Source organism: Punctularia strigosozonata, assembly GCF_000264995.1.
Source record: "Punctularia strigosozonata HHB-11173 SS5 unplaced genomic scaffold PUNSTscaffold_3, whole genome shotgun sequence".
Classification (NCBI taxonomy): Eukaryota; Fungi; Basidiomycota; class Agaricomycetes; order Corticiales; family Punctulariaceae; genus Punctularia; species Punctularia strigosozonata.
Window position 1 is genome coordinate 950,243 of NW_006767435.1, and position 17,198 is coordinate 967,440.

At 59.8% G+C, this 17,198-nt stretch overlaps 8 protein-coding genes across 8 annotated transcripts; 6 read left to right on the plus strand and 2 right to left on the minus strand.

Annotated features, from left to right (window-relative positions):
• Positions 1-276: 276 nt before the first annotated feature.
• On the plus strand, positions 277-1,718 carry PUNSTDRAFT_83058 (uncharacterized protein). The gene is made up of 4 exons (XM_007380907.1): positions 277-659; positions 728-899; positions 964-1,187; positions 1,244-1,718. The coding sequence occupies exons 1-4, from the start codon at positions 308-310 to the stop codon at positions 1,564-1,566; spliced, it is 1,071 nt and encodes a 356-aa protein (XP_007380969.1). The 5' UTR covers positions 277-307; the 3' UTR covers positions 1,567-1,718.
• A 208-nt stretch (positions 1,719-1,926) lies between these two features.
• Positions 1,927-2,714, plus strand: PUNSTDRAFT_83062 (yippee-domain-containing protein). Its single transcript, XM_007380908.1, has 4 exons — positions 1,927-2,039; positions 2,170-2,282; positions 2,344-2,447; positions 2,505-2,714. Exons 1-4 carry the CDS (start codon positions 1,968-1,970, stop codon positions 2,564-2,566), a joined length of 351 nt encoding a protein of 116 aa, XP_007380970.1. The 5' UTR covers positions 1,927-1,967; the 3' UTR covers positions 2,567-2,714.
• A 614-nt stretch (positions 2,715-3,328) lies between these two features.
• PUNSTDRAFT_111591 (uncharacterized protein) lies at positions 3,329-3,592 on the plus strand (the record flags this gene model as incomplete). The annotated part of the gene is made up of 1 exon (XM_007380909.1): positions 3,329-3,592. The coding sequence occupies one exon, from the start codon at positions 3,329-3,331 to the stop codon at positions 3,590-3,592; it is 264 nt and encodes an 87-aa protein (XP_007380971.1).
• Positions 3,593-3,752: 160 nt separating this feature from the next.
• Positions 3,753-4,844, plus strand: PUNSTDRAFT_124799 (NAD(P)-binding protein; the record flags this gene model as incomplete). Its single annotated transcript, XM_007380910.1, has 4 exons — positions 3,753-3,786; positions 3,837-4,292; positions 4,345-4,403; positions 4,461-4,844. The coding sequence occupies 4 exons, from the start codon at positions 3,753-3,755 to the stop codon at positions 4,782-4,784; spliced, it is 873 nt and encodes a 290-aa protein (XP_007380972.1). The 3' UTR covers positions 4,785-4,844.
• Positions 4,845-5,149: 305 nt separating this feature from the next.
• Positions 5,150-5,653, minus strand: PUNSTDRAFT_131611 (uncharacterized protein; the record flags this gene model as incomplete). The annotated part of the gene is made up of 1 exon (XM_007380911.1): positions 5,150-5,653. One exon carries the CDS (start codon positions 5,651-5,653, stop codon positions 5,150-5,152), a length of 504 nt encoding a protein of 167 aa, XP_007380973.1.
• Positions 5,654-7,002: 1,349 nt separating this feature from the next.
• On the minus strand, positions 7,003-11,206 carry PUNSTDRAFT_98557 (glycosyltransferase family 2 protein; the record flags this gene model as incomplete). The annotated part of the gene is made up of 4 exons (XM_007380912.1): positions 7,003-8,236; positions 8,293-9,155; positions 9,215-9,450; positions 9,535-11,206. 4 exons carry the CDS (start codon positions 11,204-11,206, stop codon positions 7,528-7,530), a joined length of 3,480 nt encoding a protein of 1,159 aa, XP_007380974.1. The 3' UTR covers positions 7,003-7,527.
• Positions 11,207-12,855: 1,649 nt separating this feature from the next.
• Positions 12,856-13,788, plus strand: PUNSTDRAFT_21710 (phosphotyrosine protein; the record flags this gene model as incomplete). Its single annotated transcript, XM_007380913.1, has 3 exons — positions 12,856-12,931; positions 13,064-13,304; positions 13,347-13,788. Coding segments are annotated over 3 exons (759 nt in total), but the record flags the coding sequence as incomplete, so codon positions are not given.
• A 528-nt stretch (positions 13,789-14,316) lies between these two features.
• PUNSTDRAFT_141814 (uncharacterized protein) lies at positions 14,317-16,352 on the plus strand (the record flags this gene model as incomplete). The annotated part of the gene is made up of 3 exons (XM_007380914.1): positions 14,317-14,325; positions 14,379-16,126; positions 16,182-16,352. The coding sequence occupies 2 exons, from the start codon at positions 14,317-14,319 to the stop codon at positions 16,113-16,115; spliced, it is 1,746 nt and encodes a 581-aa protein (XP_007380976.1). The 3' UTR covers positions 16,116-16,126; positions 16,182-16,352.
• Positions 16,353-17,198: the final 846 nt, after the last annotated feature.

Genomic DNA, 17,198 nt, shown 5'->3' on the forward strand with positions numbered 1-17,198 from the left:
CCAACCCCCTTTTTATATACTCCGACGCGTCTGACGCGTTAAGATCACGTGTTGTCCTTGACTCATCGTGGTCGTCGCGTGTCGGGAGCGTCGGTGACCGTACAAGGCAATCCCGACCCTGAACATGAGTCAGGGCGGAGAGATTCGTTCTCGAAATAGCCATGCGCGCTTCGCCGACAACACCCCTTTTGGTATATGCCGACGAATCACCATACACACTCTGGGACTAATTCGGGTAGGGGGGTCTTAACCCTGCATTCGGGTCATACGACCTTCCGCTTTTCCATACGCTCGAACTCGTAACGAGATGACACGATACACCAATTTTGGCCGCAAACGTACCTATGTCGAAGCTGGCTTCGATAACGGGAGCATTCACAATGACCCGGCCTCGACCGCAGCTGATATCGAGACGCCCGAAGTGAGCAGCGGCACCACGGAATCCGCCACACTCAAGCCAAAGAGAAAGCGGGCCAAGAAAGCTGCATCTGCAAACGATGCGCATGATGGTTCCCGAGAAACAGCGGAGGGTCATCCAGACCGTGGGGATCCGATCCAAACAACGGGCGAAGCCAGTAATGTCGAGGCGCCCAAGAAAAAGTCGGCCCACGCCGCGAAGAAGCTGCAGAGGCTGAAGGCCAAGAAGAAGGCGCAGAAAGGTGAGTTTCTTCATCTCACCCGACTTCGAACTCTTGGTGGGTTGCTCATGCGGTTCTGGACTTACCAGACGCGAATGCCCGCAAAGAATCGTCGGAGAGTAGACGACTGAAGCGGATCGCGGAAAAGAATGCAGCATTGACTTGCTTTGCGTGCCGAGAAAGAGGCCACGCTGCAGCGGATTGTCCCAAGGCAGGAGAGTCATCTACTTCACAAGGAGCTACGACGGGAATATGCTATCGGTACGCCAATTGTTTCCAAAACTTGCCCTAAACACGATATCACAACTAACTAACGAATGGGTAGATGCGGGTCCTCTCGACATACGCTCTCAAGATGCAGGAAAACAGCCGACCCAGAGAATCCGCTCCCATTCGCCTCATGTTTCGTTTGCTCCGGAAAGGGCCATCTCGCCTCCACCTGCCCATCGAACGCCGAGAAGGGCATATATCCCAACGGAGGGTGTTGCAAGTTGTGCAGCCAGAAGACTCATCTCGCCAGGGACTGTCCCTTGAGGAAAGCCATAGCAGGTGACACGGAATCGCCGGTGTCTATGTAAACTCGATTGACTGACGTCAGTATGCAGATGGCGATCAAACGAAGAGAGCGCTCATGGTTGGCACTGGTAAAGGTGCGGGAGCGGACGAAGATGACTTCCTCGCGTTACGAGCGGTCGATATCGAAGTCGATCGAGAGGAGAAAGCACGGCTGAAGGCGGTCAAGCGGAAGCTGACTACCCAAACGACAGCTCATCCCCAAGACACTGTAGTGCCGGATGCGACTCTTTTTGTCGGTGGGAAAGACCCTTCCAAGTTATCGATTACTTCGGTGCGGTCCCACCACTCTGGCTTAAGTGGTGCCAGGTTGGAGAAGGTGACGACGAAACCCAAGAAGGTGGTCTACTTTTGACGTTTGTCTTGGCGAGAGGAGTTCAGATCATTTGCTTGGGACCGAGCGAAATGCTCGGATAGGCCGCGTCTGAGGAATGGATGCATGGGGCCGTTGTAGCGCAAAACGGTGACTATCTCGGACTATCCTTGTACTACGTACGGACATGAGCCAACTTTGTCGTCAGGGGTTATAGCAAGCCTTACAGGGAGATCTCCTGTCTCATCGAAGTCGAGGACGTCAATCGATATCATGAGTCGAGTCACGGCAAAGCCCGGTGTCTTCTGCGGCGCATATGCCCATAATCATCCACCTCAGACTGGTCCTCTGCGGCCAACCATTCATCAAGTTCATGAGGGTGAACCATCCGCCTGAAGTTCCCTTGCTCAGCGCCTGACTCAGACAAGACGGGTAGCGACGCGATGGCGGCACAGCAGGTTGAACTGGCATACGAAGATCATCCATCGTTTACTTGCCATTGTTCAGCCGTCATCGTCAGTCGTCGTTTCAAGCGTGTCAATTCCATTTAGCTGAGATCACGGCGTTGATGTGCATCTTTCTATCGACCTCCTGACGCTCCCCGGCTTCTGTCGCTTCGATATACGTGCCTGAACGCCTTGCCAGGCTCTTCAAGATGAGCTGGTTAGTAAGGCCTTCTCCGGACGCGACGGGCGGGGATACTTGGTATACTCGACCAGCAACCTCCGAATGGGGAAAAAGGAGGATAGGAGGTTGATGTACGTACCTCATTGCTCCCGTTTACCCCATTCCATCATTGAAGACTGTATGCGACGTCAGGACCGGGGTGCACACCGTTGCAGATGTCTATTGTATAGGCTGCAACGCACGCATGGGATGGTATTATGTGAAGGCGGCAGAATTATCGCAGAAGTACAAAGAGGGTGAATCTTCCGCCTGATTGTGCGCAAGAGCTGATTTCATTGGAAACATCGTGCCAGGGAAATATCTTCTAGAACGCGAGAAGCTTATCAAGGAAAACGGCTGGAAACTCAATATTTAGTCCACGATAATACACACATTTGCCTCATATGGATGGTATGGATATCGCCTGGGAGCGCGGAGACTTGGCTTCAGGGCTCCACGAAGATGTTCGTATAGGTATAGGATGCAAAGACGCATTGCGCTGGAGACGCGTTTTCTCCCAAGGCCCCTTGGTCCTTCATCCTTCAGCCTTCTATTCTGATGATGAACACGACAGGTGAGTTTCAACAGAGGAAGAACTATGGTGGTACTTGCCTGTGTGCTCTTTGTTCGTCGACGAGCCGCTCCACTGCGCGCCCGATACCCTCCGCTCAGCCTGATCGCCTAGACCATAACATTGCCACCCCGATGGAAGTCTGCCTGATGCGAGGTTTACTTAGATTATAACACTGTCGTGTACTTCAAGTCTTTGTTTTATGGAGAACGCCGAGTTGAGAGCTGAGCCAGCGGATACTGTCCAGTACAACTACGGTTGTTGCCGCAAACGATAAACTGGATGCTTTTCCCCGATGCCAAGTGCAACGCCGCAATGGATTCGAATCCGTACGGGAACTGCGTGATCATCGTCGCCGGAGGAGGGAGAAGGTCGAGGGCACAGCTTGACTACGTACTCGACCGCCAATCCCAATCTCCCTCCTCATGCAGGCCGCGATAGCTTTGAACCCTCTTTGATATCCCGACTGCCGATGCACATACACAACCAGTTTCAAGTGACCGTGTATGCCGAGATTGAGGGGTGCTGGTATGATAACCGAACACTAACCCCCAGGAGATATTAGGCATGACGAGCTCGCCATCAGCTGTAGTCAGCACGCGCCTTCTGCCACTCGCGTGCGACGACTGCTACTGGAACCCTCGACGTCTCGCATGGCCAGGTGGCCCGACCACAGACGGTGCTGAATCAGCGCACGATATTATGTCGAGGCACATCGCACCGATCGACTTGATCTCCTTGGGGAAACCAGTGTTGCTCTGTTCATCCGAGGACGCGAAGCGACGCGCTTCTGCGACGATCTGCTTGCTCAGCGGCCTCCATGCTGAGTAGCATCGCGACTGGTACAATGTCTACACCCGAGTTGTCCGGGAGAGGGATGGGCGAAGGAGTATAAAACCCGGTCGAAATGTTGCTGAGCTCTTCAGAACATTCAGCTCAATCGACTCCCGCAGCAAATCACCAGCATCCACTCGCACGCCAGACGCCAAACATGTCTTCTACATCCCAGCCCCGCGTTTGGTTCAGTGAGTCCTTCGATGCGCGTATATATTCCGGCTAACTTGCACGCATATAGTCACCGGTGCATCCGCCGGTTTCGGGTTGGCGGTCACCAAGCACGTCCTTGAGGCCGGCGACATCGCCGTCGCCACCCTCCGCAAGCCCTCTGACATCTCCGAGCTCGCCTCCAAGTACCCGTCCTCGCGCCTGCTCGTCCTCCCTCTCGACGTCACCAAGCCCGAACAGGTCAGCGCCGCGTTCGCTCGCACTCGCGAGGCCTTCGGCCGGATCGATGTCGTGTACAACAACGCCGGCGTGTGGATGCGTGCCGAGGTTGAGGGCACGACGGAGGAGGAGGCACGCAGGCAGTTCGAGATCAACTACTGGGGCGCGCTCCGCGTAAGTATCGAGGCGGTCAAGTTCTTCCGCGAGGTGAACCCCAAGGGCCTTGGTGGACGCCTGCTCCAGGTCTCGTCCGTTGTGGGTGTCAACCCCTGGCCGCTTACGGGCCCCTATGCTACTACCAAGTTCGGTGAGCATATCGCCGGTTCGAGTGGCGGCCCGATATCTGACGCATGGAGCAGCCTTGGAAGGTATCACTGATGCCTTGAGGAAAGAGCTCGACCCTGCCTGGAACATTAAGGTCGGTCCGGCGAGCTTGCCACTAGCAGCAGCGTGTACTTACGGGTTTACCCTCCAGGTGACCATCATCGAGCCTGGGATGTTCGGCACGCGCCTCCTGGTGGACGGCACTGGCGAGCCGAAGCCCATCCATCCCGCATACAATACCTCCACGAGCCCGACTAAGGCCTTACGCGACATGATTGCGGCGAACAGCCCCCTCTTGGGTTCTCCACAGGACGTGACGAAGGGTGCGCGGGAGATCTACAGGCTTGCCGGGTTGGAGAGCCCGCCCGAGCGCCTGCCCCTCGGCAAGGATTCCGTCGCGGCGATCCGCGACAAGCTCGAGTCGCAGCTGAAGGAGCTTGCAGCGTACGAGAGCTGGTCTAGCGACCTTGCTTAGGGAAATCAGGCCTGTACATGATCGCCCCGTTGCATTGCTATATTCAACACAGCTGCATGGAGCATATCATTTACTTGCATCTCTTATATTGTAATGATAGATTGGTGTGAACTGGAAATGGGTATTCGATAACAATTGGGTCCATGTGTGATCACATCCGCGACTTTCGTTTGTTCTCTCGGGGCCTCGCATCGCGTGACTGTCTGCATTATCTCTCGTCCTCGAGAGAGACGCGAACAGGAGGTAGGGAGCAAGGAATAATCACGGTATGCCCAAATTGACAGGAAAGCAAGCTTTCAAGTCGTTTCCAAGACCGGAGAACGGTATATGAACAAACAAGTAATACTGGCCGCACCAATACGCAGTCAGTCCGGCACGATCGTGATAACGAAGGGATAAATGCCACGCACTGGAGCTGAATCCCGCGCGATTTTCTCGGTCAGGGCGATGCGAGGAACCGAAAGGCGTAGTGTCGCTGCGTAATGCACACATTGGACGCAACGCTTAGCTCCTGCGCCTGCGCGTTCCGCGTCTTCGCGCGGCGTAGATAGTGTCTCCATCCCGCGAATGGTCGCTGACGAGTCACAGGGAAGCACGGGTGGTTCCCACACGGGCCCGTCGACATGCATGTCTCGAGGACGAACGGTGGATCGTACGTCCCCAGGTCGGATGGGTAGCGTGACCCGCCATTCGCAGTCGGAGGCCTGCACGCTCACGGCACGGACGAGTCGGATGGCGATCGCGGTTGCGGAGGTCGGAGGTGCAGGCAACGTCTTCAACAGTTTGTCACCACCATCGTGGATATCGCGCACATCGAGGAATTCCGTGCGCGTCGTGATGCTGAGCATCAGCTGGATGTCTGTTGCCATGGGAAGCGAAGGGAGATTTGGGAGCCGAAGCTAGTTATTGCAACAAGTCAGCATATTCATGATCAATCGAGAGGTGCCGGTATACCTGTCCTTACTTCGATATGTGCACGGGAATTTAAGCCCTTGCGCCAGGGAAATGGCCACGTTCGAGTTGGAATGTCCTTCGATCGGATGTAAGTTCGCCACGGAGCTACTCCTGGAGATCGCTGTGACGCAGCTTCCGAAGCCGAGAGCGGCGCTACGTGCGGAACAACTTCAACGGGATGGCGTTCGATGTGACGGCGTACGGAGGAGAAACAAGTGTGAGCGCGATCCGTCCACGCGCACTCCAGCTCGAGATAGTACCGTATGACATCGGCGTGGGGGTCTCTACTTGGCGGCGACGTGGGGGGAGCATAGGGAGGGATCAAGAGCCCCATCGCACAATGCATCCCCCTAATGTTGTACTTCCGCATATGTGCGAGGTCCTCGGCGTCGCGTTCGGAGTCCCATATGACGCGCTTGAAACAAACGAATAGTTGCGACTCGGACACGACGCGGAACCCAGGAGACGTGCTGTCTGTATGTTTGACGGTCCTGCTGCCATTCGATCAGTATAGGGCGCGAAGAACGGAATGCGTCGCGGGTGTCACTTGCGTGAAGGTGATGCGTTCGCCAATCAATCTAAGCACAATGGGCCCGACGCCGTCATTCTGAAAGCGCCAAAGGTCAATGATAGCCGTTATTGGGAGTATGTCTGCCGGTCGTTTGGTGTAGAAAAGTTCGTAACGAAGTGTTCCAAGGGGCGTGTTCTCGCTCTCCAGCATCGTGGGGGCCAGGGGATCCAGAGTAAGAGGATCGTTTCGTTCACTTCAGGTCGAAGATATCATATTTGTACCAGTCGCCGGGCGCTCAAGCGCTCAAGGAGTGTTGCGTTTGCGATGATCTGATCTAGGTTTCCGGCACCGAGATGGTATGTATAGCATGCGTTGATGTCGGAGAGAGAGGATCAACCCGTTGGAGGTGCGCCTTTGCGATCATCCTACCTACCTACCTACCTACATCCCTAAGCCTTGTACATGCCATTGAGACGAAATTTCAATGGCCATCGGATACCGGGTTCTAGAGTTTGACGCCAACCGATGTTCCGCGCGTGCGACGTGGACGACGGCAAACCTAGAAACAAACCGCCTCCATGCGTAGCTAGTACCGTATGAATCATGATCAACGATCAGTTAACCGCGAGGAATGTACAGGTCATGCTATTATTTCCCGGTCCTTATTCCAGTTTCCAAGTATATCTAGATGATGCGAGAGGACTATTCGACATGCAGACATGCAGCAAACAAAAAAGAAAGGGAAAAAAAGGGGGGGAATGAATGAAGGGTCATAGAGGGAAAAGAAAGGGGGATATGCCAGATAGGGAAAGAAGGGGAATGCGTTTACGGGTCAATATCGATGCAAAGGCGGGCTGGAAGGCGTGATATGGGTCAATTAGCTGGCAGCAAGCGAGCGGCGCGGAGGACTACAGTACGTAGTAATAATGCGAATCGTGGGTTTCGAATGGTCCGTTGGGTGTGGGCCGGGCGTTCGTGGGGTGTCGGAGGCGGAAGGGATGAACGGGCGGGGCTACACAACATGCAGGAAGATGACGCTTCGTGAAACAAGGATGGAGGAATGACGGGTCTGTTCCAATGAGTGGATGGGATAAATGAGAGAGATCCAATGCGAGGTAGTGAGAGATGGGGGCAGCGTCCATGGGGAGGGAAAGCGGGTTGCGGGAGGCGAACAGCGCCAGAAACCCGCAACGCCGGCATCATCCTGCTTTTATAGCCCCTCTTTCGCGTGCGAGTTCGTATCAAGAGAAGAGACAAGGAACCGTTCGCCAACCTTCGTCAAATCCGTCCACCCGGGTCGAGCGGGCCTAACGGCCCATACCTGCCCCTCTGGTCGCCTTCACCCCTTCCGCCACTCCGTTTCCGCGCATGCGTATTCGAGTATTGCGACCCGCTGCTCATTCCGTGCGGTCCTGGCGTCGTCGGCGATGCCCCATCACGCGACAGCGGCGTATACTGCGGTTGCGAGTCGCTCAGTTGAAACCTCGCCGGGCCAGGCGGGGCGCGCATCGACTGCTGTTGCGGCGGCATCTGCTGCTGGGGCCTCCCAGGCCCGGTCCGTTGCGGCGGATCGTCAAAACCCATCTCCAACATCGCCTCCAGGTCCCTCGCGCCGAGCGTCTTTCCGGCCTCCGACGGTTGATGCTGATACAGCCCGAGGGGCGGAGCCGGGTACGCGGTGCTGTTCTCGTTATAGCCGCCGATCTGGCCGCCCCACTGATCCTCCTCCGCCGAGCTCGCGAGCGACATCGTGTCCGAGCCGTCGTATGTCGACGTCCGTGTCGACGAGGGCACGACCAACCCGCCGTCCGCGTCGTATCCGTTCGGGAATGCGCGCTCGAGCTCGCGCTTGCGGCGCTCCTGTCGCTTAAGCTTGCGTAACCGGGACCGTTCCCAGTCTTCCCAGCGCCGGAGCGGGACGGAGGAACCGTCGAACGTACCCCCGCCTTCTCCGTGCGCTTCGCCCTTGGCCTCGCCTTCTACTTTCCTACAATCAATCATGTCAATGGACTCGGCCCCCACACGAAAAGAAGAAGATCTCACCTCGTCTCTCCCCACGAGAAATCGTCGAAATGCCAGAACGCGTACACCGGCAACACAAAGTTCCAAACCGGGAGCGCCATGAGGTACACCAACATCCAGAACACGTACACCACCTTCCTCGTCGTAATCAAGATCAACACCGCGGGTAAACCAAGCACCGCGACGAGGAGCACGAGCGGGATCGCCTCGTCGAACGACTTGGGCGGGCTCAGCGCGGAGGACACGATGAGGATATACGTCAGCACGATCGCGACAGGGAGCACGACGGTACCAAGCAGGTCCATGAACACGACGAACTGCATGCTGAAGCAGAACGTGCCGCACAGGTTCCGGACGAGGACGAGCTCCATCAGGTTGTGGATCGTCGAGTTGATCCACCGCCGACGCTGGGAGAGCAGGATGCTGAACGTGTCGGGCACGACCGTCCGGCAGCGCGCCTGCGGGAGGAACATCATCTTCCGGTTCGGGAACGTCCGGATGAGAAGCGTCGTCAGGAACCGATCTTCGCCGAGCAGGAGTAGGTTCTTCTGGTGCAGCGTCGTCACTTCCGACTGCGAGTATTGATTCACAATCTCGGGCTTGACGATCAGCGGCACCCAGTCATCGCCCGTGCTCTTCCGCGCCTTGAGCCTGAACATGGAGAAACATCCGGGAAGACACGAGACACCACCGAACACGGACTCGAACGCCTTCGCCATGTGATGCGAGATGAAGTACTCGAACACCTGGATCGCGGTGACCCACGAATCGCGCTTGTTCGCTATTCGAGTCTCGCCGCAGACGCCCATGATCATCGGGTCGTGGTGCATGCAGTTGACGAGGTATTTGAGCGACTCGGGGAAGACCTTCGTATCAGCGTCGACCTGCACGGATGTCCATCAGTTCGTCCTCATACAGATGAAGCCTGACTAAATGCGCTCACCATCAAGCAAACCTCAAAGAAGTCCGGCGTGACGCCCATGAGCACGTGTATCTTCCTGAACAGATCGTAGTCGAGAGGCGTCATCCGGTCGTTGTACGTCACGCGCGAGAAGAAATTCATGAGGATGAGTTGCGAGTCGCGTTTGCCACGGTTGCCCGGCTTCTTGTCCGTCGCCGCCTCCTGCTCCGTGCCGCACTTGACCACGATGATCGTCGGTGTCCTCCGTCCAGCAGCAGCTACAAAACGTGCGGTCGTCAGCACCGGTGTGCATGGAAAAACGAAATATGCGGGGAATATATGCGGGGAAAAAGGATACTCACTGTAGTGCCCTGCATACACCATCGCCCTGTTCTCCTTCTTCTTCCCGCTCCCAACCGCGAAGTAGCTCATCGGCGTGGGGTTTCCGAATCGCGGATCGGCGTCGAGGAGGCCGACGCAGATATCGGGCGTACTCCGCTTCTCGCCCGCACCGGTGATCATCCCGTCCGCGACGACGAAGATGAGCTTGCGCGCGTCCGAGTACGTCGTCGCGCTGACCGAGTCGAGCGTCGCGCGCATCGACTCCTCGCCCTCGGAGTAGGCCGTCACGAGGCACACCGCGAACAGCTCGGCGCCGATCTGGGCGAGCGACATCACCGGGGCCGGCGCGTCGTTCGCGCCGTTGACGAGGGTCGACGTCGACGACGCGAGAGAGCGCGGCGCGCCCGGTCTGTTGGAGGACCCCTTGGTGATCTTCTTCGTCCCGGCCGGCCCGGCCCAGGGCGCGGTGCCGTGGCGGCTGTCGACGGCGACGTTCGCGCCCTCGGGCATGACGGCGGGGCTGACCGCCTGGCGCCGGAGCTCGCGCGTGTCGACGGGGCCGGCGAGGCGCTCGGAGAGGAACCAGTTGAAGACGCAGGCCATGGCGAAGCGGATGAGGATGAGGGCCATGATGACGATCAGGCCGGCGTAGAGCACGAGCTGGGCGACGAAGCAGCCCGGGGTGACCTTGTCGATGTTGCCGGCGTAGTAGCGCTGTTGGAGGCAGGGCACGGCGGCGCGCAGCGCGGCCGAGTTGTAGAAGAGGCGCGTGCCGTCTTTGCCGTGTTTACCGTTGCCGGTTTTGAGCACGGTGCGGAGCGCGGCGTCGACGGCGTCGCCCGAGATGGCGTTTGGGTGGAGGGAGAGGTAGGGGGAGAGGTTGAGGACGGCGCCGTCGAGCACGAGGTAGGAGGAGAGAGCGGCGACTTGGTCCCAGTCGTAGCCGACGACGAGCGAGGTGTTGACGAGCCCAAGAGTGGTAAACGTCGAGGAGGCATTGAGGGCGGGTAAGGTACATTTCGTGACGCTGTTGCAGGGCTCGTCGACGGCGATGCGGTAGTTGAGCCCGCCGCACTTGCTGAACTGCTTCGCGTCCCGGGTGAAGAGGGTCGTGATGTCCTGCCCGGCCTGTTTCTGCGCGAGCTGGATGAAATTGACGTCGGCGGTCGATTTGGAGTTGGAAACGTTGAATTGCCAGCCGGCGACGCCGAGCGTGCCCGAGGTGGACCCTAGCCTTGAGAAGTGGGAGGTGTGGCCGGAACCGGCGGTCGTCTGTGGGCAGAGCACCTTCTGGAGGCCGACGGTTGCGAAACCGACGACGGCGCACATGACGGCGATGATAATGCAGAGCGCCATCTTCTCGCGCCAGGCATGGATCGCGTTCTTGTCCTTGAGGCCGCCGACGCTCTGAAGAAGGAAGGAGGGCGCCCAAAAAGTGATGACGATGGTGAAGAGGCGCCAGGCATCGAACCCGCCTTCGTCACCGGCTTGCACGAGTGGAGTGCCGAGGACGGGTGATGCGGTGGAGACGGCGGTGGTGGGCGCTATCAGCGGTGGTGGTGCGACGCCTCGTTCGGGGCGGGTGAGCGTCTTCGCACGCCGGACGGTTGCGCCTCTTGCGGGGGCGGGCCCGGGGGCGCGGGTCGTCGGGCGGGGGACGTCGGCCGAGTCGTAGCGAACGGCGGCCGACATGGCGGCGGAGTCGTGAGGAAAGAGTGTGTTGAGCACGCACGCGCGCTGTGCGAGGGAGGGGAACGGCGGGCGGGCGGGCGACGAAGATGGGAAGGAGTGAGACTTGTGAGCTGGGGTAGCGATGGGGGCGATCGCAACGGCGAGCAGCCAATGAACGCACGTGGGGGTCCGCGAGACCTCGTGCGCTCATACGGCGCACGTACGATGACAGCTCGCCGGCGACGTCTGCCACGGCGTACGCGGACTGACTTGTACGTTCGCTATGGTCGAAGTGCGAAATAATCATCCTGGCTTCTTCGCGAGGCGCGGCGGCGCGGGCGTCGGTGCCCGTAGTGCGACAAGCTCGGGGGTTCGCTTGGCCCATTCGGTGCGCGCACTCTGCCCGGATATGGTATAAGCCGTCGGTGACCACCCCCGGATCTCTTTTCTCCGGATTTCCAGTTTTCTGGCCGACGCCCGAATTCAAAGCCCGCCCCGCTCCACAACACGGACCTGCCCTCGTCCTCGTTGTGCATCACAGCGACCAGCTCACCGTGCAAGACGCGCGAGGTCAACAAACCAAGACGACCACACGGAACTGCGCAACGGGCGCATCAGACCCGCGGGCCCGTATCAGTCGTTTCTCCGCTGATCATTTCGTCCCCTCAACGAGGCCACTCTCTTTTGATCCACCTGTCCTTTACCTTTACAACCAACGACGACGAGAAACGAAGATGCTCTCTGTGATTGACGTGCCGCCTATCCCGCTCCCGCGTCAGCTTGCCCTGGACCCGCCCCCGCTCCCGGTACACAACGCACACGCACGGACGGTGCATCAGACCAAGCCTACTGTCGAACGTGAACCTCCAGCCCCGCCCACACCGGAAGAGCGCCTCGCGCGCACGCTTGGCCCGCTCGCGTCGCAGCACCACCGCTCCGAATATGCGCGGTTGAAGCACGGTCCGCGCGGCGCGCCGTACGCCTACGTCCCGCTCGCGCTCGCGTATCCGCATCACCACGCGCACCTCCTCCACCGCCAACGGCTCTCCGCGGCGCAAGGCATTACCCTCAGCGCGACAAGTTCGTCAACTCCGGACGTGCCATGCCCCACATATCTCTCAGGACCCGCCGCATCTGAAGCCGCAGACGACCAATCCCAGCTACCGCCCGTCGAAGAAGCCCTCGAGGCGGCCATAATGGCCGCGATCGACGCGCCCCTCGACGCGCCCGCACCCGCTCCTCTACCGATACGTCCATCAGGCGACCGCCGGATTAAAACGAGCGAAACGCACCCCATCCACGTCTCGCCGCTCATCCCACCCGAGCTCCTCGCCCTCCTCTCCACCCACCTCTCTCCCGCCTCTCCTCATCCTTCACCTCTGCAAGCGTCTCAGCAGCCGCCGACGATATTCACCGTCCCCGCATCGTACACCCTCGACCGCCTCGCCTTCTCAGCACACCTCCCCCCGCCCCCACCGGCGCATATATCCACATATAGCGCGCTCCCGTCTCGGGCGCGCTCGCCCCCACCCGCGAACAGACCGCCGACGCGCACGGGGTCAGGCGGCGGCCTCGGCACCTTTGCCTTCTTCTCCAAACGCCCGCCGTTGAAACCGTTCCCCTACCCGCAGCAGGAGCAACAGGAAGAAGTCGAGAAGACCAGAACGGCGCCGTCGCAGCCGCTCTTGCACGTCCCCCGCCCGCCGATCGGCAACCTGCTGCTTTCGTCCTGCCCGGGCAAAAAACGTAACGTTTTTCTTTTCCCCTCTTCCACGCCTTTCCAAACGAGACCTCACGATATCGCGTTTTGTTTTTGGTCGTTAGTGCGCCTCAACCCCACCCCGCCGCCCGAGTCCAACGCCCAAGGACAAGAACAAGGGCAGGGGCAGGGACAAGGACAAGGACAGCGTCCGGCCGTGCGCCGCTCGGTCCGAGCCGACCTCGCGCGTATCCGCGCCCTCGGCGTCGGCTGTGTCGTGTGTCTGCTCGACGACGCCGAGCTCGCGTTCCTCGGCGCGCCGTGGGAGGAGTACGCGCAGGCGGCGAGGGAGGTCGGCGTGGACGTCGTGCGCGTGCCGACGCCCGAGGGGCTCGGCCCGCTCGCTTTGGGCTCGTCGGCGTCAGCATCTCCATCGGACGAGACGGACGGAGAGGAGGAGAGGGGGGAGGGGGGAGAGGAGCCGACGGTAGCCGGCCTCGACGCCTGCCTCGACGCGATCATCGCGCGCTACACGCGCCGCAGCGTGCCCGTCCTCGTACACTGCCGCGGCGGCGTCGGCCGCGCGGGCGTGCTCGCCGCGTGCTGGGCGATCAAGCTCGGCCTGCTCGGCTGGCTCGACCCGCCCACGCCGTGTCCCACCTCGCCGCCCCGGAACAAGCGCAAGCATAGCGCGACGTTCGCGTTCGCGTTTCCCGAGAAGCCGGAGGACGAGAAGCCGAGGAAGAGGCGGGAAGAGGAGGAGAGCGGGGTGCGGATCGATACGCTCAGGCTCGTCGAGCGCGCGATCGCGCTCGTGAGGCGGAGGAGGAGCGTGAAGGCCGTCGAGACGTACGAGCAGGTCCGGTTCTTGGTAGAGTACGTGGAATATTTGCGGACGAAGGCCGGAGGAGCATGAGGCTGGTTACCCTCCGAGGGTTTCAAGCCTCGTTTGATTAAGACTTTGGCGAGCTTTAAGCTCGGTCTCACTCACTGTGGATCCATGTGGAGTATCTTGTCGTTTATTCGTGTTCAGGGCTCTTTATGCTTAACCCTATTGTTACCTTCGATAAGTACCTTTAGTGTAGCGCCGTACATATCTCCGTCTTTCTCTCTTGTTGTTATCCTGCGTCGAGTTGGACGATCATGACGATTCGTCAATCAAGGTGGCACAGCCATCATTGGTGGCGGTGCCCGGCATCCACGCAAGATGCCGAGATCTGGCCGTCCCGATGGAACCGGTAGCATTGTTTCACGCTGCTCCTCAAGGCGTACGACCGACTGTACAGCTGTTGCCCACCCACTCGTCCTCCAGGTTGAGCGACGCCTCCCATCACATCCGCTATAGCGCAACAACGGCTTTCGAACTGTACGATCCTGTGAGGTTATCCGTTGCAGCGGCCTTGAAGGGGTATAACCAATGAACGTGCGGACAATGGAAACGGTCGGTACTCTTTTCACACCCACCCTCTCATCGTCTTCCTTATCCTTTCGCAGATACACCTCGAAGACCTCACGAAAACGGTTCCGGGCTCCAGACGTATGATCTCGCTCGAAGACGCAAAGCCCACGCCGGACGGTGCGGCCGTCGTAGCGTCCAGCACCCCCTTTGTTCCCCCGCCCACGATCTCGACAATGGCGCCAGATGCGCGTGTTACTTCTACATCTACGTACAGACGCAAACCGCGCGTGACGTACCGCTCGCCCTCGGCGACGTACCAGCCCGGCCCGCGCGTCGAAGGCCAGCTCCCGCCCAACTTCGGCTACCCGCCGCCCCGCCGACCTCGCTCGCCGCCGCGACCGCTCTACCCCACCTCCTTGCCCTCCGACGCTACATCGTCCGCTTCCGGCAGCAACAGCACGGGCTCGACCAAGCTGCCCTTCGCCGAGCTCCGGGCCACGATCGCGTCCGAGGCGGCGAAGGGCGGCGACAGGTACCGCAAAGTGCTCCACGCTCGCGCGCAGACGTCCGCCGCGCGCGCGCACTCGCTGTACCACCCCGCGGGCCGCCTCGCGCTCTCGCTCCCGCCTCTGGAGCCCGCGTCGCTCGCGGGCGCTGCGGACTACTCGACGCTGTACCGCCAGCTCCCGCCGCCGGCCGTCGTGAATGTAGAAGCCCCGCCATCCAGCAACGGGAACGGGAGTCGCGAGCGCCCGCAGCGCGCGCGCCAGCCGGCGGCGAAGCTGAGGGAGGAGGAGAGGATTGCGGTGCAAGGGGCGCTGGCGCTCGCGGCCGGGCGCGGCGCCGACGTAGGGGACGAGGGCGAAGTGGAAGAGGGCGGGGTGAGGGAGCGCAGCCCGAAGAAGAGGCGGGCGGCGGGAGGGGTGGGCACGGCGAAGAGGAGGAGGGTGGCGAGGGAGCGCGAGGAGGAGGAGGGAGAGGGGTATGCGGCTCCGCCGAAACGCACGCCGAGGGCGCGTAGGAGGGAGGCGCCGGTGGAGGAAGAGGAAGAGGAGGAGGCTGGTGAGGAGGGTGCGGGTGCGGGTGCGGGTGGGGAGGAGGGACAGGGCGAGCAGGATGCGGATGTGTTGCCTGGCAAGCCGGCAAGGAGGGGCGCGGCGAAGAGTGCCAGGCCGCGCGCGAGGAGGGCGCCTGCGAGTGCGACGAGGAGGAGGGAGCCGAGTCCGGTACTGAGCGAGGCAGCGACGGAAACGAGCTCGATTCTGAATGTGCAAGCGCAGCCGGGCGCGGAGCCGGCGAAGAGGCGGACCGCGGCACGGAAGAGCGCGGGTGGTCGGAGGGCACGCGCTAGTAGGGTCAAGGTGGATCAGGAGGCCGAGGTGCAGGCCGAAGTGGAAGGTGATCCCGATGCCGAGGCCGCAGGAGAGGAGAAGTCCGGAGGTGCCGAGTCCGCGTCTGCGTCTGCGGAAGGCGTGGAGGAGGAGACGACTGCGATGCAGGTCGATGTGGACGCGGACCCTGCTCAAATGCCTGTCGAGCCGGATGTGGACGCCCGACCGGAAGCGGGCGTCGTTCAAGAATCGGCGCTGGTGGAGCCTGAATCGGGCCCGGGGGACCCGCCGCCGCCGCCGCCGCCGCCGCCGCCGCCGCCTGCGAATGACACTGCACCAGTTCAAGACCCGGCGGAGGAGAGTGCGGCCCAGACGGAAGAGCTGGCGATGGCCATCGACCCCGCACTCATGGCCGAGTCGGCTGCTGCTATCGCGCTGGGCACGCAGGTGCACGTTCCGGCCGACGAGCATCGTCAAGGCGTAGTTGCCCCGGTTGCTTGAACTCAAAGCAGGTACGTCTCGCTGTGCATATTGTGATTACGAGCTTCTAACTGGCGAATCGACCAGCGTCTGCTCTGTGCATTATATCGTCATATCTCACCCCCGATTAAGGCGGTTGTTTGATTTTAACATACTGTGCGTTTCCGGTGTGTACCTCTCCATTACGATCAATATCACGGTTTCTTGTCATAGTAATTTTAGTTCCGGCGCAGAGCATGCAAAGGACATATGAACGTTGTCAAGCATTTTGTAATCGGATGTTTGTTTAGCTTCCGTACTCAAACAATGACATCCGTCGAGGTTGCGAAAAAGCTGCCAGCTGTCCTATAGCGGTCGTCGTCCCCGGGTCCAAGGAATGGTATGATATACCGGGGGAGCGGGCATGTTCGCTCCCGGCTTCATAGTACCCAGTCCATGAGCAGTGAACGGCAAGACGGGGCATCTGATCGGCAGAACATGGAGGGCAAGAGATGCGGGTGCAGTCGCCCATTATTACCTGCTGCGGAGGTTCTGTCGTATCCACGCTGGCGGCGTTAACGAGGGTTGTCGTCGATATTGGTGATCTTGGCCAAGGCTAGGCCAGTTCGCTGGACCCTCGGCGTTGGCTATGGGCGTGCAAGTCGTCCTCGGGCGCACTCTCGGCCGGTCAATCTCTAGAGCTTCGAGAAATCCTCGAAGAAGAATCGCAGCGCCTTGAGAATAAGTCACTATGAATATCAAGAATATCAATGAATGGCAGACGCACAACTTGATGTGAGAGGCCGGGAGATGAATAACATTGTAAGCCGGCAGAACGCTTCGTTGATTCATGAAATCCTCGGGACGGGCGCAATATAGCAAATTCCGCGTGCTATGGTATTGAAGCTTGAATGGTCGGTTTCTCGTACGGTGTGAACTGAGTCCATGGAATCTCATGAGCCAGAAGGTAGGCCTCGCCATCCACACCTCTGGCATCGACGTGGTCGACATTATTGAGAACGGCGAAAGGACTGGCATGCGTTCACCGTCTACGCTGGGAGATTCGGCTATCTTTCGCTTCCGCATCCCGACGATAGTATGAACCTATGTGATTGGAAGCACGGC